This window comes from Falco rusticolus, chromosome 4, assembly GCF_015220075.1.
Source record: "Falco rusticolus isolate bFalRus1 chromosome 4, bFalRus1.pri, whole genome shotgun sequence".
NCBI classification, from domain to species: domain Eukaryota; kingdom Metazoa; phylum Chordata; class Aves; order Falconiformes; family Falconidae; genus Falco; species Falco rusticolus.
This window is the reverse complement of record NC_051190.1, coordinates 86789760-86810788: the sequence shown is the minus strand read 5'-3', so window position 1 is coordinate 86810788 and position 21029 is coordinate 86789760. Positions and strand designations below refer to the sequence as shown.

Sequence of the window (21029 nt, the reverse complement as noted above, 5' to 3'; positions counted from 1 at the left end):
CTAAGTACTGAACAAATGCTTCTTTTTGCTTTACTTGTGTATGCAGGTTTTGCTTCTCTTATTAAATGGACATCTTAATCCACAAATCTTTTCGCCTTCCTTCTATTTTTCTCCCTATCTCCTGGGACAGGGGATTGAGTCAAAGGTAGGGTGGGTGTCTGGCTGCTGGCCATGATGAACCCACCACAACTTATTTACTGAAATCTGATGTTTACATTTGAGGAAGGGAAAGCATTTTGCAAGACCATAGCAGAATGCCATATTTCATTTTTTCACAGTAGCATTTCTCTCATTGAGATTCCTTTAACTTAAAGTAGGAAATTAAAAGTACATTAATTTCTTTACCATAACAATTCAGATATTTTCTGACGATATCCAGAGTCACTCAGCCAGTGGAATCTCCTTCCTTGGAGATACTCAAACTTGACTGGTCCTTGGCCCTGAACAACTTGACATAGCTTTGAAGTTGGACCTGCATTGAGCAGTGCTTGGACCACAAGAATCCCTGTGACTATTTGCTACCTGGATTATTCTGGGGTTCTAGGTTCTTGTAATCTATGCTTCTTTCAAAGCAGAATTAAAAAAAAAGCCATTTTCAGCTTTCCAGCAGACTTGCAATGGATTTAATATGTAGGTAATTCTCATGATGAGCCAAATTGCCTGCATTCAGGAGTTGGGCTACTTGCTCTTTCCTTCTCTCTCCTAGTGTTTTCTTTTTTACTGACAAAGAAGAAACACTTAATAAGGAGCAACTGATATTAACACAGATAAGTGGTTGAAAAGGTAGGGCTTTTCAGCAAAAGCAAAAGCCTACCATAATTCTGAATTACTCAGTTTGGAAAAAAACAAAAAACACCATGACTTAAGCATTATTTTAATAAAGTTTGAGCATTTATTACATGCACAGTTGTGCATACATGTGGACCTATTTCAGTTCTCTGAAGAATTCAGCGAAGCCAGAAGGCACTGAAGCCAGGAAGCAGACCTTCCACTTGCAAAAAGATCTCCATAAGTCATGTAAGAAATAGAGAAAATCTGTGACTTTTTGTGAGAGTTCCCTCTATTCAAAGCAGCTGTACTATTGACCTGTGAGCTGAATTTGACTTACAAGAGCTTTTCACCTTCTCCTCTGCACAATCTACAACTTAAAGGCATCACCACTATCATCTAAGTATAGTTCCCACTGCTAAAAAGGTAGGACTGCTGTGACACAACCACTGACAGTATCAGAACAACCTTTTCTCTCTAACTGTATAATTTCAGAATATGCAGGACATATCTCAGAGTATCAGAGATGACTCAACAACTTACCTGTCAATAATGGCACACATGTCAATGGTGACATTGGCGAAGCTTCCCAGCTGGCCTTGCTCCACTGCGTGCAAATCCACCAGCTGATCATCCACGTGAATAAACTGCATGCATCCTTGAAATGAATGCTGAAACAGCGAGTGATCGGAGTCATTCATCTGTATAGGAAACCCTGCAGAGCAGCAGAATAAAGCACATTATTAACTTCATATATGATTACTCAAGCCAGTATTTTTTTCATAGGAAAAGACATGTTTTCTAGCTTGCGGAAGAAAAAAGGCAAGGTGGGAAGGAAATATTGTACAGTTATTAGATTACATTGCAGTGTTATTGATTTAAGTCATTGGTAACTACTGCAAGAATTTATACAGTACAGCTGATAAGTCTGTCAATAATTTTTGTCTACAGGATGGAAGTCTGCTGCCTTTCTCCTCCCCCAGCCCTCTATTCATGTTTCTCATTACTTCTCTCTTCATACAAACATTAAGGGAATAGAAAAGGGAATAATCTCCTTGGCTATATTTTAGGAATCACATTCCCATTTCTCAGGTTTTTTCTGAGAAAAAATTATTCCATGTATTCCATGAAAGTGAATTTCCAGTTCAGCATTCACTAGAAATAGGCTTCCTGAGCAATGAATATGTGTACTGCAAACTTTCTGTAAACTTAAAACCAGCCCTAAAATCTAATGTCCTGGCCCACTTCTGAGGAATCTGAGGACATTCTGTAGTATTTTTATTTTTGCTCTGAATACATTCATTTCCCTGTCTTTCTGAAGGCAGTTTAAAAGAGATGAGAATGAATTAGTGTCTTGAGTCAGGCTAAAACGCAGGGAGACAGAGGATGTTTGCATGTAATTGTTTAACTGAATGCCCTTTAGAAGTGAATGTGTCAATTTACTTGCGAAAAATATCCTCTATAAGACAGCGGAGAGCCTCATTCAGTACTTGTAAATCTTTAACAATGAACTCCCTGGAAAAGCTTCAAGAAAATAATTTAGACAGAATCTGTTTGAGAGCAGGGAGAGGGACAGACTAACAACAGTTTATTGGCAAAGCATGTAAAAAGTCTGAAAAATGCATAATGGTTTTATAGATTTCAGCTAGGAAGATGAGTAACCATGCAGCTCTTGGCTGACAAGGGTAAAAAAATCACACACGTTTGTTTTGGTACCTAAAACAGATTATATAGCTCCTATTCCTTCTCTCAATTTCCTACCCAATTTGCCAGTCCTCAATGCCTTACTACCTTCTTCACTAGTGGAGACAGGAGAATAACACATTATCAAATTGATATCATTTGAACAGCAGCAGAAAAAAGGAACAAAAGTAATTTTAAATTCTTTCCTGAATACAGTTTATCTTGTGCCACAGAAATAGCTGGATTGGCTAAAAGAGAGGGCAATGAGTAAAGGGCAGAAACAAGCAGCTGGGGCTTGAGGGCAGATGCTGCTTAATGTGGCACTTGTTTCTAAAAAAAACCCAGATACACATAAGCCTTCCCCAAAATATAATTAAAAGCCATTTTAACTGAAAGGCTTTGCCAGAACACTCATATGACCCATAAGATTTTTGAAAAATTTCTAAAAATCTTGCCTATCAGTGAACCTTAGTGCTAGTAGCTCCTAAATTTCCTTGACTCACTTCAGTAAGCACTCACTTCAGAGTTCACCAGTGGCACCGCAGAATTAATCAAGGATGTTATAGTAATTAAGCAGTGACCATGCTAAAAGTTAGCTCTGACAGGTATTTGAAGAAACTGGGCAAAAACGTGTCCTGAGGTCATATCACCTTTAAAACAAAATTGTGACATTATCACAGGGAGTCATAAACTGCTATGAGAAAGATAAATAACCCTCTCACACTAATAAACATCAGATGGAGAAGGAAAACCTCCTAATTACCTAACTAGTGCATAGTAATTTCATCATACCAACTGCCCCCCACCAAACTTGTGTTAATCCTAGACTGTGGGAACTGTTATTTCGGTAGGCACAGGATTTATATTCTTTTCCCAGCATGTGCAATGGCTAGTGACTTCTCTGAGGAAAAGAGGACAGGGCTTTCAGAAACCTGCCTGCTGTGTTTTTTAACTTGTTCTTTCCAGTGACTGATCAAACTGATTAATCTGAGGCTTCACAGACAACAGTACAGAGAGACAGAAAGTGCAAGTTACTTCTCTGTTGTTTGGTGGATGCAAGCACAACATTTACATGTTCCTGTTAGGTGCTTCCTCCAATTACATTTAAATAGCTCACTCTTTCAGTATAATTGTCCTTTTTTCAAACTGTCACTGAAACTACCCTATAACTCTCCTCAGACAGAACCCCAAACTAACACCAAGCATATGGTCATTCAGAACTTCGGTGCATTGGCAGAGCTGTGCAGGAAACCTGTGTATCATCTTCCAGTTCAAAGCACTTCCACAATTCTTTTAAGTATTAAATTCGACGTTACCAACACTGAGGTAAACTCTTAGTAACACTCATGTAAACCCAGCAAAGCCAAGGATATTATATGGATATATCTGAATATAATGAAAGATTATCCACCATCCTTCAAGCACTAACTGAAAAATAAGATCAAAACCTAGAGCCACAATTCACATCAAAACCAGTATGAACCAAATCAGTACTAAGCCATGTGTGATTAGATTCAGCAATATATTCTAACAATTACTACCAAAATTTGATAGCATTTGAGAACCAACCACAGAGGCATTTCGATATTTGATTCTCAACTTCCCTACATCAGAAGTATAATTTCTTGACATACAATATATTAGCACACAGGTAGCCTCTGGGACACATTCTGTACTTTGCTACTGATTGAACGTGCACACAGGAAAGTAGCAGCTATGTGTCTCAGCCTGGGCAGAGAGCCCAGGTCCCTGGGTCTACTGGCTGGGGTAGGATGGAGTCCTGGGCTGGAGGGGGCAGCTGCTCCTAACCTAACTAAAAAATCAAGCTTTCCTCTTTTACGAAAGAGAGTGGTGTACACTAGGCATTAGTCATCCTGGGGGGACGGCTGGGTGTCAAGGCATTTTAGTCACGCTATATTAGAACAGGCAGTTATGCAAAGAGAGAATTTCCACAAACAATTCACTATCCACAGGGATGGAAGAATGGTGGTTTTTCCAAACCATGTACTTCTCACAAACCAGCCTTCTCGAACAGCAATTTTTTTCTGCTTTAAAATTCTTGCCATGGCTTAGGCAATTTTTTCAGAATGTAGTAATAAGCATACTGTAATGTAAAAAATTTAGCACCTGGAAAAATAACTAGATAAGCCTCGTATAGAACACCTACATTGGTTTTGAACGATCAGGTATACAGTCTCATGCCTATTAATTTGGATGTATGTAATGCCTCTGTAATTTTGGTGGGACCTGGACATTACAGACAATTCCAGTCCGAGTCATCTTGGGTAAAGCTTCTGCCTCAAACGCAAACCTCAAAATGACCTAGTACCTTGCGGCTGTTGTTTCAGTGCACAACAACCATGCTTTCCTGTTCCAGATTTCCCCTATTGAGACGTGATTCACTTCCTCATCCTTCCTACGGTGAATGAAATTTTAATTAAATGAAGTTCTATAAGCAAGGCTGATGGTCATGTTGTCACTAGAAAGGCTAAATAATGAAATGAACAATTTGGACAGCACTGTACTGATCTTCTTGCTGACAAGAAAATATGTACATGTTCAAAATGCACATAAAATGCAGTTTGGACAGTTTAAAACAATGTTCATGCTTATGATTATAAATGGACTTTAATGTCAGGTAGACTACCTTATGTTGTGATTCTACATTTTTCTGACAGTTTCCATGAAAAATCTGAATCTTATGATTTTATTTTTCATGTTTTAAACCCTTAAAGAGATGGATTAGCCTGCAAAGGTCAGACATGGATTCATCCCGAATTTTCCCAAGTTCAAGGAAATTTGTTTCCAGGAGTTCATTCTGACCTACCAAACACAGAACAGCCAAAATTCTAGATTCAGCTCCTGATTTTAATTCAAACTTGGAAGAAAAATTAGAAAATCTATCCTTTTGATTCATGCTTTTTTCTATGTTAGAAGTCACTTTAATATAAAATATATATTTTTAAAACTGTAATAAGTATAATAAAATAGCTATAAAATAAATACAGTATTTCTTCTCCACTGTAAAGCTCTATTATTCCTCACTTCTAATCACTTGGGTATGGTTCTGTCAAAGACATTATAATAAAGGAAGTTGAACAAAGAATACATTCAGGTTCATGGTATAATAACAAAAGAGCAGACAGTCAGAGTATGTCGTTACACATCGGATGCATTACTTGTTTCTGCGATCTGACCTAGGAATGAAATATCATACTAGGTTCTGAACATACAATTAGAGTTTATTTTGTATCCCTATGTGAAAGACACAAGTTTTCTTTGAAACATAATATAAATTTATTGTAAGAAGAAATTTTTTCTCTCCACAGCTTTTGAGAACAGCTCATCATTATAATTTTATTTTTTACTTTTATTTGTAAATTAATAATGGGCTGATGTTTGTGTACAGATGGTACTTGGTATTTTACATCTTTAAAAAAAAAAGTACACCTCATTAAAAAAAAAGAAAAAAGTAACTATTATTTTAGATACCCAACTGGTAATCCATATGGTCTTCAACTACTTGCATGGGTAGCTGCAGAATCTAGTGATCAATAGAAAAATGGCTGATCTCAAGTCTGACAGTGATATCTCTCTGCATGGTATTTCAACCATACATCTTGAATCCTTGCTATGCAAAATGAGAGGAAATAAAAATCTTTGTCAAGATAAATATCAGCAGAGGTTCAAGGGTCAAGTAATCTTCAAATATTCTACAAATATCGCACAGTTGCAAGATTTTATGAACCCATAAAACAAATTTCAAATTCAGTGCATAATAATATACTTAGTCTCAAGTTATAGCTGGTGTTTCACATGTCAATAATCAGGAAAAGACACTAAAATAAAAGCTCAACACACCTACATACCCAAATTCACTGTAGTAGTTTTATGCTTGTTTCAGTCAGACCAGAATGGGGCCCTTAGTGTGAAATGCAACACAGGCAGTAACTTCGGAATACTAGAAGTTTCCTGTTCCAAGAGCATGAAATAAACTGAAGTAAACAAACTGCAGAAGGGTTGAATAGCATGAGTTAAAATGTGAGGGTTTTTTTCATTTCATTGCATCTCTGTAAAGCTACGTAAATGCTCAAAAAAGCACACACATATACTAAATATTTGAAGGAAATGGGACTAATATTGGAAGTTTCAGCAGTCATGCCTCTTTAACTCCAGTCATAATCCTGTATTAGGGAATGTGAGGACTAAGGATGGGGCTTACCAAAAAATTTGGATCCCATGTCTAGCAACTACATAAACTGTTCTGAAAATAAACACAACTTCAGAGTCTCCCACCTCAGTAGAGTGCAAGAAGGCAAACCAGAATGGGAACTACAATTTTTCTCAGTGTGTTTGCAGAGCAAGTCACCAACTTCTTCAATGACACGTTTTCTAATAATTTAGCCTTTACTTCTGCCTTCATTGTTTCATTTATAGCAGGGGTCCTCAAACTTTTTAAACAGGGGGCTGACATGCGGATGAAGTGGCAGGCAGTCATCTGCGGCTGCTTGGTTTCCCCCCACAACCCCTGGCGGGGGGGGCAGGGGGGGGGGCAGGGGGGTCTCTAAATACTGGGGGCCGGATTGAGGGCCCTGGGGGGTCGTATCCAGCCCATGGGCCATAGTTTGAGGACCCCTGATTTATAGAAACAAAGAAGATGAATGCAAGGTAGTGCATTCTATCCCAACAAATGTAAATTACTAACCTAAAGAACCCAAATGTTTCTATATACAGACAGAAAAGCACACTTTACTAATGCTAGAGCTTAGAACAAGAGGATGTTGTACTTCTGGCACTCCTGAGGCACACATGAGACCTCTAGGGAGAACAGGCTAGCATTGATGAAATCTCCGGTGGACTTCACAGAATCTTTCCTGGACATGTCATTCATAAATATGATGAAAAATTTAACCAGATCTCATAAAACTGGGCAGCATTTTCTACCAGTGGTGCAACACCTGATTTGTTTTGTCTCCTCTGGAAATCTTTTCTTCAGCCAGACCCTCATCTCTAAAAGTATTTTATCACCAGGTGTCCTGCTTATTAATTGAAGCTAGTTTGGGAAAAAAACTGAGATTTTTCAGTCTCTCTCCATGCTATCATTCCTTAACTTGCATTACTTAGGTGCATTGACACTGATTCAGTACCCACCAGTTCTTGATGGTACTGAATTCTTTAAAAAGTAGCTTCTAGGACCCCTCTACCTGAGGTATGAAGAATACAAATACAGTACTACAGTCCTCCTTTACCATGTGCCAGAGAAATTCTTCCTGGAGCACACCTGAGATTTTTATGTAATAATTCTAGGGTTATGCGATCTAGCCATAGATATAGGTTATGTATAGCATAATAGGTTATCTGAACATCTGATTATAATGGTACTGTTTGTAAGTTGGTGATCAAGCAAAGACACAGGCCGATAATGCAACAATCTAGGTAAGAAAAAGCCCAAGAGAAACTCAGATGATAACAGCTGAGAAACTAGCTGTGAACAAACAACCTTCAAGCCACACTGTAACTTGGAAATATTATTTTACAAGGTTTTAAATGGTTTGGATGACAGCCAAGAAAAAAGTAAAGGAAATACAGTTAAGAAGGCACTGACATAAGCAGAAATAGGAGCAAGGCAGACTGTCTTTAATAGCGCACAAGAAAACTACTGACAGCATAAGAAGTATAAGACTACAGTAGCATTGTCTCTTTTTATCAGCTTAGTTGATTCAGTGCTTCTCTCAGATTGCTGTGGATTTTAGTGTGAACAACAGTGTACTTCTTAGAAAAACTGTTTTGAGACACTTTTCCCAATGGCTGGCCAGAGAATTCAAAGAATCCAAATACATTTGTGCCTTCCAGTTGGGAAATAGTGGGGTTGTAACCCAGGCTTTCAGGTTCCAAGGTGATGGTACCAGTTCAGCTGTTTGAAACAAACTGCAGTGGGCCCTGAGGTATGTCTCACCTTCAGCTATGGCAGCTTTTTCCTTTCCTTTTACTTTTCAGTGCCAAAGGATGGTTACTCTTTTTTTTATTATTATTTTATTTTTTCCTTCCCTGAGGTAATTACAAACATGATATTTCTCCCATTTTTAAAGTCATCTCCTGCAAAACACAAAGACTATGCCATTCCCAAATTGTCTGCAGGGTTGTACCCAAGCTCAGCTAGGAGAAAATACGTACATAATAGCCCACCTCTGTTCTCACATCACATACCACCTGGACTACACATTTTAAACAGGTATGTACTATATTGCTACTGGGAGCAAATCTAACTATTAAAGCATAACACAGGCATGATTTTCATTCATAGGGAATTATTTCAGCCTTAATAAATAACACAAGACATGTCCTAAATAAGAGTATCTGTTTAAATAGCTAAACTTTCATACCCTGGTTCAGGTAACACTGTAACAGAAAAGAAATGATTCCTGACTATCTAAAAAGACTTCTATATTCAGAAAAGAAAGTACCTATTAGTATTCTGAGATACAAATCTTCAATGAAAAAAGACCTGTTGCAAACCAGGTACAATAGCAGCCTGCCTGAAAGTCGCTGCTGCAAGCTTACCTTCCCTAAGAGCCATAGTAGACATTCCAAACCCAAGCATATACACAGACACTAAAATCTAATAAGATGAACAAGGTCTTGGTGGTGGAAAAGAAAAAATACAATTATCATGATGGACTGGTTTTACTAATTTAATATTTTTACAGGGAAGATGAGATTGATGTCTCTTACAGCTGCAAGACTGTGTGAAATATAATGATTTCTCCCCCTTCATGGTTGTCTCTGAAGTTCTTATGTAGATAGGATACATATTTGCTCAGGTATTTGAGCTGAAATAAAATACTCTTGTCTGCTGGGAAAAAGAGATTAAATATTAATGTGAGGGTATGGCAGCATCTTAAAAGGAGGAGCATAAGGGGAAAAAATTAAGTTAAATGGTCTAAAAAACACACACAGATGCTAAAATTTGTACTTGTCCAAATCACAACAGAAATAAATCAGGTCTTATCTCTTCAATGCACTGATAAATTTCCATCTTTTATTTGACTACTTCCCTTGCATGGTGGGTGGCTTAGTCATGCATATTGTTGGTTTTACACTGTCAGTATTTGTGTGGGCTTATAAAAAGAAAAACCAAACCAAACCAAACCAAACGCTAAACAACAAAACAAACAATAAACTGATTTCAGTATTTTGATATGTTTGTATTCCAAGAGCATCAGAAATTTACTGATACAGGAAATGTATATTACTTTTCACAAAATAATAGCAAAACTGGATCCTCTTGCTATCTTGATATTTTTAAAATGGATGAAAAGCAAGATTTAATTTATTTTCTTGTAAATAATTGTATTCTAAAGTCCTTATTTTCACAAGAACTGATGTAAATGGTTGGTAATTCATGTTACAAAGGTAGCTTATTTTATGCTGAAACGGAAGCAGCATCTCTGATGGAAAGTGTGCCTTATATAGACAAGTGCTCCACTGAGGAAAGTCCAGTTTTTCAAGTAGCTAGAGGCTGCTTTTTTGTTTTTTCCTCAGAAACCACTTCATTTTACCACTTGTTAAACACTTCTAATTCCTGACTACTTCAATGGACTTCAATGGAGTTTTAAAGTAGTCAGCCAGTTAAGACACAAATGAAGAGTGAAAAGTATAATAAAAAGACAACTACTTAAAAATAAAAGAAAATCTTAGATACATTTTAATCCTTTACTTAGAAACTGACACTGATCAAAATAAATCAGGACACTGAGATTGCAATAAAGTCAATATAAATAACACAATTAAATGGAACACAAATACATAAAATATGTCATTTGAGAAACAATTCACTTATGATGAAGCATTTATGTACAGGTTTATGCTCTGGTGATTCTCAGTACAAAGGCAATTCTGTTTCCTGGCAGAAGAACAGTTAAACAAATTAAAATATTTTGAGTATCATCTGACAAATTAAAAACAAGAAAAATGTCTTTTGCTGGTTTTAAATGAAGGTTTTATTACCTTTATAAGTAAGTTCCCATGAAAAAAAATGTGGTGTATGCATACACCTAAACCCTAAAATATGAAATCAGAAAGAACTCTGTTTGTTTTGAAATAATTTCAAAAGCTGTCCTGATCTTCCTGTTCAGACAAGGTTCTCCTTCAAATAACTGGAAACAAGAGCAAGAGCAGCAAGTTTCAGACATCACTTTCTGACATGGAGGGAAGCAGTAAGAATGATCATTATTACCAGTCTTGGCTAATTTATTCAATCTAACACTTAACAGTAATTTCTCTCTTATTTTATTGGATATGATAGAAAAATACAGAAAGCCAAATAACGATCAAATTGCAGCAAATCTGTACATTACACTACCCATATAATACATGCTATTCATAAGCTTTCTATTTTATAACAAAAAGAAGAAATGTACACTAGATTTTCAAAGTTACTGCTACTTCTACTGAGAATCCCCCATGAAGATAAGAAATGTCTATAGACTGCTGGAGATAATTACACTTCGAAAGATATAAGCAGCATAAAATATTCAATCACTACTTACTGCCTTTAAGAGATGTACAGTGTGAAGATTATACAGTTGGCATTCTTGCTGCTCCTACATGAATTTATTTTGTATTTTTATGTACTGCAATGTTCTGGTTACAGTATCACTAAGGTGAATTTACTTGAATCGAAAATGGTAGCATAGAAGTTGCTGGATCAATTTAGCTACAGTTTCACATGATTTACTGCCACCAACTTCCACCTAAGAGATTTATATTTTAATCAACAGTATTTTTTTCTCCAGTCCAGTTAATATAGGTACCAAGATGCAAGCACGTAGTGTTGAGTGGCTAATCACCCAAGCCAAATCACTGTGAGCTACAGTCTGTATGACCACAATACATCACTTTGTGGTAAGCTGCACATGTTTGGAACTGCGTTTTGGTTTAGGTACCTTAACCACTCTTTCCAGTTTCATGCCGTTCACCGCATGTTCTGCAGTATTCCCAATTTTCTCATTTAGCTCCTACTATCCTGTATCAACTGTAACCACAGAGAGTACCAACTTCCCCAAAGATTTACATAGGAGACAGAATTACCTCTTGCCTGCAAAGACTTTGTTGGAGCCTTGCTGCTAATAAATGCTTCTACATATTTAAACTTGAAAAGTAATCTGACTTGAAGTGCATTCAGATATTTAGTGCATCTTAAAGGTCTATTCTGAAAATTCTGTTAGCAGTAACTTCCAGGTTTCAAACACCTTAAATTTATTTTTCAGGCTTCAAAAAGCTACCTTAAGCATATCAATCATCGGTGAAAAGTATATCTCCATATAGATGATGCTATAGGTCAAAATTAAGGATGCCCATCATATATGGCAGGTGGATTTAAAGAACAACATTGTTGCTCTTTATTAGGTAAACAAAAAAAAAATTAATTGGATGTTTAAAGAGTTAATAATTTTTATATTTTGCAAAGATTACATTCTCCTTGATTAATCATATTTTTGTTGTTAAATTTACATAAAATTATATTACCTGAGCAATGAAATTAAGTACATTAAGTTCTGTAAGGCTTAACGGAATCCCTGTAAACAGTCACTAAATTCATAGTAAAGGCTGCCTTTACACTTATTAGAATCATATCCAAGCAAGACATACGAAATAATTTTAAAATCTTAGCATAACAAACTATATAACTGATTAATGATTTTTTTACTCTTCTGTTAAATTTTCAATCTATAATAACTGTAAAGACATGTGACTCAAAAAATGTACCACGGTATTTTTCTTATCAGTTGCCATTTTTATCAGGTATTAGATGAAGACAATATGAAAGAAGGGCAGGATAATGAGGGAAAATCACATGGTCATTTTTATACTTTAAAAGTAAACATAGTGATACAATTGGTAGTCCCTCCATTTTTTAATAGATTAAGTATGCCATTTGCTTGTATTATGGCATATTTATATACTGTTCAAATTACATACTCATTTGGGCAAACTGGATAGTTCAGCTTCATAAAATGTTAATTCATCTTTAACTCAGTGCTAGCTTAGAACTTTGTTTCTGTTTCTTCAAGTGGTCATGATTTAAAAATTTAGCTTTCATGTTTCTATTTAGAAACACAAATATAGAAATAGATCGCCAACAGACTTTCTTTCCAAATTTACAAAGAAATAGCAAAGAATCTCTACAATGTGCAACACACACATTCTCTCCTTTCAGAATCTGAGTGAATTTATCTGCAGCACACAATTTGCACCTGCAGTTCAAGTGAAAAGTTAGCAACCCTTAACACTGTTATAAGTGGAAAGCACTCATACAGCAGTGTGTATTCAACCTACATTAATACTAGGAGTAAATCCATATAATAAATTAGAATGAACTCTAGTCAACAATACTAACAACAAAATCCATTTTCTGTTATCTCCACAATTATTTAAAGATATTATGAGTGCAAATATTTCACTAAATGGAAAAAAAAACAGAAGTCTATGTGTCTCCTAAGACTTGAACATTAGAAAAGGTCATCATTTTGTTATCTTTTTTTAAACTTGATTTAGTAACTCTCTCTCTCTCAAGATTAAAAAGTTATTATTTTAGAAACTGATCTTTAACCTCACACAATTAGAAAATGAAGAAATGAGTTTCAGCTGTTGGGCTGTGGTGCATTCAACTTTCTCAGTGCATCCAACCTTCACTGTATTACAAGTCTACTCACTCAAACCAGGTACACCTACAGTAGAAAATGTGTAGAAAGTAATATACAGAAACTACTTTAACTTCAATCTCCTATCTTTTAATAAAAGAAACCCCAAGCAATTTGTTTTCAAAGAAACTGAATGAAACTTGAACTGAAACCACAAAACAATCCCTTAAGAAGTGTAACCCTACATTCTTTCTTCCTCCCAGTATTAATATCAAGGTCAACAGAGCCAAGGAGATTTCTTAAACACTGTGGATGTCTATTGCAAAGCCACAGCAGGCATAGCAGCAAAGGCCTCATACAGTAGTGACTCAACATAAAGTCAATGTGATGTTTTTTGAATTACAAGTTACAGGACTTAACTGAAAAATTGCATTAGGCTCATTAAAAGCTCTCTTGAAAGTGTTTTAAGATACATGATAGTATATATTGATGACTCACATCCAAAGAAGACATGCTATTTGTAAAAGAACTGTGCTTATTTCCTTGAAAGAGAGGTTATTTTTTGTTTTCTTGGAAATACACACTGGAAAGTGCAGAGTGAAAATAATGTTATTGATATGCCACATCCAAGATGGATTTCCTCCTACTTAATATCGAATGATTCCTACCAAAATGGACTGAAGCAATTCGTGTGTTGAGGAAAGCTACATAAAAAATAATACAACTGCCCTGTTATAAAAGAAATCTTGGATTTTTCAATATTTTTTTTTGTGTTTGATGTAGTATTTATACTCTTAAGGGTTTAAAATAATTATAGAAATTATGATGGATTACTTTTTTAAAGATTTATTTTCAACAGGAGCTCAACTATAGGTACCAGGTGGTTACCTTCCTTTGGTATTGACACTGATTTCTTTAGTGATGCCTCAGAGAGTGTGAAGATAAAGACCTAAACTACCATCACTTATGAAAAATCAAATTATTATAAAACCACAAAATAATTTCATTTAGAAAGGACCTCTGGACATGATGTGATCCAAACTGCTCTCAGAGGAGGTCAAATTAGGGCAGGTTGCTTAATGATGTATCCAGTCCAGTTCCTGTCTCCAAGGACTGAGATTTCAGAACCTCCAGACAAACTGTTCTAGTGTTTACCACCTTCATGGTCAAGAAATGTGTCCTTTATTTAATCAGAATTTCCCATGTTGCAACTTGTGTCTGTTATGTTTCATCTTCTCATCATAGACCTCCAAGAAGTGTCTTATCCATCTTCTTTACACTGTCCAGTAGGCAGCCCAGGACAGCAAGATCTCCCTTCAGCCTTCTCTTCTAGAGGCCAAACCAACCCAGTTCTCTCAGCCAGCCTCTCCTCATACATCATGTGCCTGGGGGCTTTAACCCTCTTTCTGACCCTTTACTTGACTTGCTCTAGCATGTTATTGTGTTTTTTGTCCTGGGGGACCCAACACAGTGTGCTTCAGGTGTTCCCCCTCCAGTGCTGATGGAGGGGAACAATCACCTACTGCAGCCTTACTGACTCTGCTCTTGCTGATGGCCACCTTCACCACAGGGGCACAATTCCTGCTTATGTTCAACTTGACCTCCAGGACCCAAGGTCCTTTTTCTGCAGAACTCTTTTCTATCCAGCTGATGACCAGTCTGGACTGGTGCACTGGATTATTCAGTCCCTAGTGCAGAACTTTGAGTTTGTCTTTCCTGTACATGATGAGTTCTCTGGGAGCTCCTTTCTTTCCTAGTGCAGAACTTTGAGTTTGTCTTTCCTGTACATGATGAGTTCTCTGGGAGCTCATTTCTTCAGCATGTTGAGGTCCAAGTGAACAGCAGCCTTAAGTTCCAGCATACCAACCACCTTCCCTAGTTTGTTATCACCCACACATTTCTGAGGGTGTACTCCATCACATTATCCAGGTTGTTTATAAAAGCATCAAATAGTACAGCCCCAGCATCAGTCCCTGAAGACTACCACTAGTAACTGGTCATCACTTCGACATCACGCTGTTGGATCACCACCATTTGAGCCTGGTGTCCAGACAATTTGCCTCCACCTGTGTAGTCATCTACCCGCCTGTATTTCACCAATTTGCTACCAAAGATACTATGCAGACTGTGTGAAGGCCTTTCTAAGATCAAGATATACAACATTCACTGTTCTCACTATTCTCCGATCAATTGGAGCAATCATAAAGGACAATTTCTGGTATCTACCAAAATTAGCTAATGTTTTAAAGATCATTGACAGCAACCTTGCAATGAGAGTGGCTACTTCTATCAGCACTTTGGATCGGCCCACCTAATGCCACTGACTTTTCTACATCGATTTGCATGTGTCTTCCTCTGGTGTGGACTTTACTTAGCTCCTCCAGTCTCTGCACTAGTTGCAAACTTTACCAAGCAAGGTACAAAGTATCTCAGCCTTTTCCATGTCCTCTGTCCCTAGGTCTCTATCCCACTGAGCAGTGGGATCACATTTTTCTTCATTTCCATTTGCTGCTGGCATACTTACTGAAGCCACTCTCTATGTCTGTCCTATCCCTGACTAGCTTCAATTCCAGCTGAGATTTTTTTGAACAGTTTCCAACCGTGCATGCTTGGACAGGACTTTATAATCCTCTTGGGTAGTCCATCCCTGCTTCTGCCTAGTGTACCATTTCCTTGTTCGCATCTGAACTCTATCAGGTGTTCCCTTTTTCCTATAGCTATGATAATTTAATTTAAAGAATATAAATTATTGAAATAGATCTGTTAAAATATACAGAAAGCCCAGAGTTTTCTTTCACTTGATTGTATGGTTGGCATCACATTCCAGACGAATACACACATATTCCCAAGTGTCTATCGAGAAAGAAAGGAAAATGGATTTCATGTGGATTGTCCTAATGTCCACTTCGTTCATATTATGTTCTTCGCAAGCTGTTAGAGTAAAATCTCAGGGTAGGTTTATAAGTGCCAAATAGTAAAACATTTTTCTATTTAGGCATTTTCACTACAGAGTTGAAACTCTAAACAGCATAATGCATTGGTAGTTAAAAGGAGTATGGAATGTGTCTGGAGGGAAGAGGCTTATTAAAAAAGGGATAAAAGAAGACAGGAAATTACATCTAACATCTGTGTCTCCTACTCTGCTGCTGCTCTTTGTCCCTCAATCACAAAACCAAAGTAATATTTACTTTGAGGCAATGAGAAAAAGAGGCAGCAACTTGGCTGACGACATGGCTCTGCAGACAGTTATCAGGTGGCAATACAAGGATGCCTTTCTCCAGTCCTTTTCCTTTCCTCTGTGCTGTGGTGAGCAAACTTGCAAACAAAAGCTCCATGGCAGCTTTACCAAAACATTGTGCAGAACTATACTACCATTTTCTGGAGTGAAGAGACATTCTGGCTAGGAAAGAGAATGGATTCCCTTGATAGATCTTTGTTGAAAATGAAACAGGGAATTCAAGAACTGTGCATGATTTTTTCAGGCATCTTTGAGAAGTATTACAATAAGATGAGTGGTTCAACTCCAGCTGAAATCTGCTAAAAGGTACAGTGTAGGATTTAGGGGAGAGTGTTAAAACCTGGGTGACTTCGCTGTAACTTGGAACATAAGGATTCATGGTAGAAGTACTATGGGATAGAGCCCTGGAGAGAAGAGCATGCGAGAAAGCTGATTAATATTCAAGGATCACCTCCTCTAAGCTCAGCAGCGATGCATCCCAACACATCCCAACAAAGATGAAGTCAGGCCAAAAAAAGGCAGGAGGCCTGCACGGATGAACAAGGACCTTCTGGACAAATTCAGACATGAAAAGGAAGCCTACAGGGCATCGAAGCAAGGACAGGTAGCCTGGGGAAGAATACAGAGAAAACTGTCTAAGTAGCCAGGGATAAGGTTAGGAAGCTAAAGCCCTGATGGAATTAAATCCTGGCCAGGGACACCAAGGGCAACAAGAAAAGCTTCTATAGGTACATCAGTGATAAAAGAAAGACTAGGGAAAATGCAGACCCTCTCCAGAAGGAAACAGGAGACCTGGTTACCCAGGATATGGAGAAGGCTAAAGTACTCAATGACTTTTTTACCTCAGTCTTCACCTGCAAATGCTCCAGCCACACTGCTCAAGTCACAGAAGACAAAGGCATGGATGGGGAGAATAAAGAACTGCCCGCTGTAGAAGAAGGTCAGGTTTGAGGATCATATTTGAGAAGGCATGGCAGTTCAGTGTAGTTCCCACTAAATGGAAAGGGGAAACATAACCCCTGTTTTTAAACAGGGGAATAAGGAAGACCTGGGAAACTACAGGCTGGTCAGTCTTACCTTGGTGCCTGGCAAGACCATGGAGCAGACCCTCCTGGAAACTATGCTAAGGCACATGGAAAATAAGGAGGTGACTGCTGACAGCCAACATGGCTTCACTAAAGGCGAGTTGTGCCTGGAAAATTTGGTGGCCTTCTGTGATGAGGCTAGAGCACTGATGGATCAGGGAAGACTGACTGATGTCATCTACTTGGTCTTCTGCAAAGCATTAGACACTGTCCCACATAACACTTGTCTCTAATTTGGAGTCATGGATCTGATGGGTGGACTCCTTGGTGGATAAGGAATTGGCTGCATGGTTGCAGTCAAAGAGTTGTGGTCAACAGCTCAACATCCAAGTGGAGACCAGTGATGAGTGGTGCTTCACAGGGGTCTGTACTGGGACCAGTGCTGTTTAACGTCTTTGTCAGTGACACAGTGGGATCAAATGTACCCTCAGCAAGTTTGCTGATGACACCAAGCTGTGTGGTGCAGTCAACACACTGGAGGGAAGGGATGACGTCCAGAAGGACCTTGACAGGCTTGAGAGGTGGGCCTATGAGAACCTGATGAAGTTCAACGAGGCCAAGTATAAGGTCCTGCATGTGGGTCAGGGCAGTCCCAAGCACAAATACGGGCTGGGTGGGGAATGAGTTGAGAGCATCCCTGAGGGGAAAGACTTTGGGGGTGTTGGTGGATGAGAAGCTCAACATGGCCCATCAATGTGTGCTTGCAGCCCAGAAATCCTGAATCCTGGCTGCATCAAAAGAAGCATGGCCAGCAGGTTGAGAGAGGTGATTCTTCCCCTCTACTCTGCTCTTGTGAGACCCCACCTGGAGTACTGTGTTCAGCTCTGGGGCCCTCAGCATAAGAAGGACATGGACCTGTTGGAATGAGTCCAGAGGAGGAACACACAGATGATCAGAGGGCTGGAGCACCTCTCCTGTGAAGACAGACTGGGAGGGTTAGGAGACCTTATAGTGGCATTCCAGTACCTAAAAGGGGCCTTCAAGAAAGCTGGAGGACTTTTTACAAGGGCATGTAGCAGTAGGACAAGGGGCAATGGTTTTAAACTAAAAGAGGATAGATTTGGATTGGGTATTAAGAAGACATTCTTTCCTGTGAGGGTGGTGAGGTGCTGGCACAGGTTGCCCAGAGAAGCTATGGATTCCCCATCCATGGGAGCGTTCAAAGCCAGGCTGGATGGGGCTTTGAGCAACCTGGTCTAGTGGAAGCTGTCCCTGCCCATGGCAGAGGATTGGAAGTACCTGATCTTTAAGGTCCCTTCCAACCCAAACCATTCTATGATGGTTCTAGGATTCTGTGATTTTTTTTGCAGGGGAGATAAGGGAAAGACAAAGACCATAAAGGTTATTACAGAGATGTGGGGAATTTGAGTTTGGGATAAGCTAGCAAACGAATGTCTATGAAAAAGAACAGGGACCAAAATATGCCAAGAAGCAATTAAACTAAAACAAATTAAACAGCTGAGAACCAGGAGACTTACATGGTTATTAAGAATCACTAACTTGTCCACTAACTGAGCATACCCATCTGTTTCATAATTTTGTATCTTAGTGAAATAACATTTAAGATTTGCTTGTTTCTTAGAAGAGGACCTAACACAATTATTTTCTCTGATTATCTTGGAGGTTCTGAATTTGTTTAAAATAAAAGACCAGTTTTCTGTATTTTGTATCTAAACTGATCAAAACAACAAATATGTGTAAATGAAATGAGCACAAAGGAAAAGAAAATATGACATTTAGCACCTCTTAGTAAACTAATAAAGATGATTAAGAATCTAAACTACTCCACTGACTTCATAAAGGTTTTCATGTGGCTAAAATCATAGATGTCACTGAAAAAGAGGAATGTTTTTACATTTGTAGTTTAAGCCCACAAGTTCTTATTCAATAAAGCACAAAAGCACACACACAAGTCCATGTATGCAGAAGTTCAATATAAAAGGTTTACTCTTTCAAATTATTTATCTTCCTATCTTGTAGGTAGCATTGTTTGATAATGTTGCTTTAAACAGCAGGGGTGACAGAGCACAGGAGACCAGCTGCTACATCCTGTCTGACTTACTAGCAAATTTTGTCTGCCTTGAGAGTATGTTAAGTAATGAAGTCCTCATCACACGTGTTTGAAAACTAGCCTTAAACATGAGTCGAGCCAATACTAAATTATCCAGACAGGTTGCAAATGACTGTGCATATAATTTCTAGGCACTGTCAGATCACATACATTGAGTTCTAACTTATTTTTGCTTTTTTTTTTGGTTCTTTTTTCTTTTCCCTGTAGATATCTTGTAAGACATACTAGGAGAATTTGAAATGCAAGTGAAAAATTGGGTACGTGCAACTTCCAATGTTCCTCAGAAATAATCAAAAGGCTTTCTTTTATTGCAGTTAGAGCCCAGCGACCATATAATGCTGCGACACACAGAAACACATTTGTATTTCACTCTTCACTTTATCATCAGAAATCAATGTGTTTGTGCACAGTGCCAGTCACAGTCAGGTTCTATTTCTATATGTCTACCTTTAATATATTTATTCCCTTGTTGGTGATTTGCAGAAGTCAACACCTCACAAAAGCACTGATTTGTGGATAAGAATGCATGGAGTACATTTTGCAAGCAGGAATATTTCGGTAATCTTGATATTCATTGTCATGTTCATAAAGAGAAAGAAGAATTAAAGTCCCAATTCTAATCTGAGAGAAAACATGGAATACTTTGTACTCAGCATGCCTCCAGATGTACACAACAGGAATAAAAAGGAGCGGAAAGGGAGAAAGCAGAACCTCACTAGTGTCAAGCATCTGTATATACAGCAATCATTATGTAATATCATAATTCTCCACGTTTGACCGGGAAGTGCATCTGAGGAAATTACATCTTGGCAAGAAACCTTTTGCCAGTCATTAATGTTTAACATGGAGATCCAAGGACACTTAAGCACAAGGAAAAGATGTAGCAGAGGCCTATCTTTAGGACAGCCAGGACAGAGAAAGGCAGAAATTGATAGCAGTCATAAGAACAAAAAGTCAGAAATTTCTTGGACTCAGTTTAAAAATGATCAGATTAGATTGTCAAATGAGTTTGTCTTTTGCAATCCAGATAACCATTACAGATATCTGAACTCTTTCAGAAGAGCCAACTTACCTTACAATATAAAAGCAGTTAATTGCTTTTTAAAAGTTAGGTTTACATTCAGAATTAATGTAAGTGTCTCCACTTCAGTCATGAAGACCGTGAAGGCTTCTTTGATGAACAGGCTAGCGATGAGAGTCTAATAAAGCACTGCAGTGCCAAAAGTCTGGCCAAGACCTATCCGAATGAGGGTTACTCAGAGGCTATGTAAAAACTGAAATCTTGCACACACGGCTTGCACACACGCATATATACCTATATACAAAGAGAATCTGCACTCATAAAGTTCAGTTATAACACGGATCTTTAAAATTATCCATTGTTACAGTCATGTAAAGAAGGTACTCATAATTAAAAAATGTGGAAATATATACATAATTATATATGTGCCAGTCTTCAGGAAGAGGAAAGAGCTTTGTCATTTTTATGAGACACGTCAATAGATTGCACCCAAATTGATCTGATTGGAAAGGACAAAAAG

At 37.9% G+C, this 21029-nt stretch overlaps 1 protein-coding gene across 2 annotated transcripts in view; it reads right to left on the bottom strand.

Annotated features, from left to right (window-relative positions):
* CNTNAP2 (contactin associated protein 2) overlaps nt 1–21029 on the bottom strand; it is a 1157745-nt gene that overhangs the window by 463982 nt on the left and 672734 nt on the right. For both annotated transcript variants that reach the window (XM_037385402.1, XM_037385403.1), the window contains one exon: nt 1312–1483. In XM_037385402.1, the coding sequence (XP_037241299.1) occupies nt 1312–1483 (172 nt within the window). The remainder of the gene's footprint in view (nt 1–1311; nt 1484–21029) is intronic.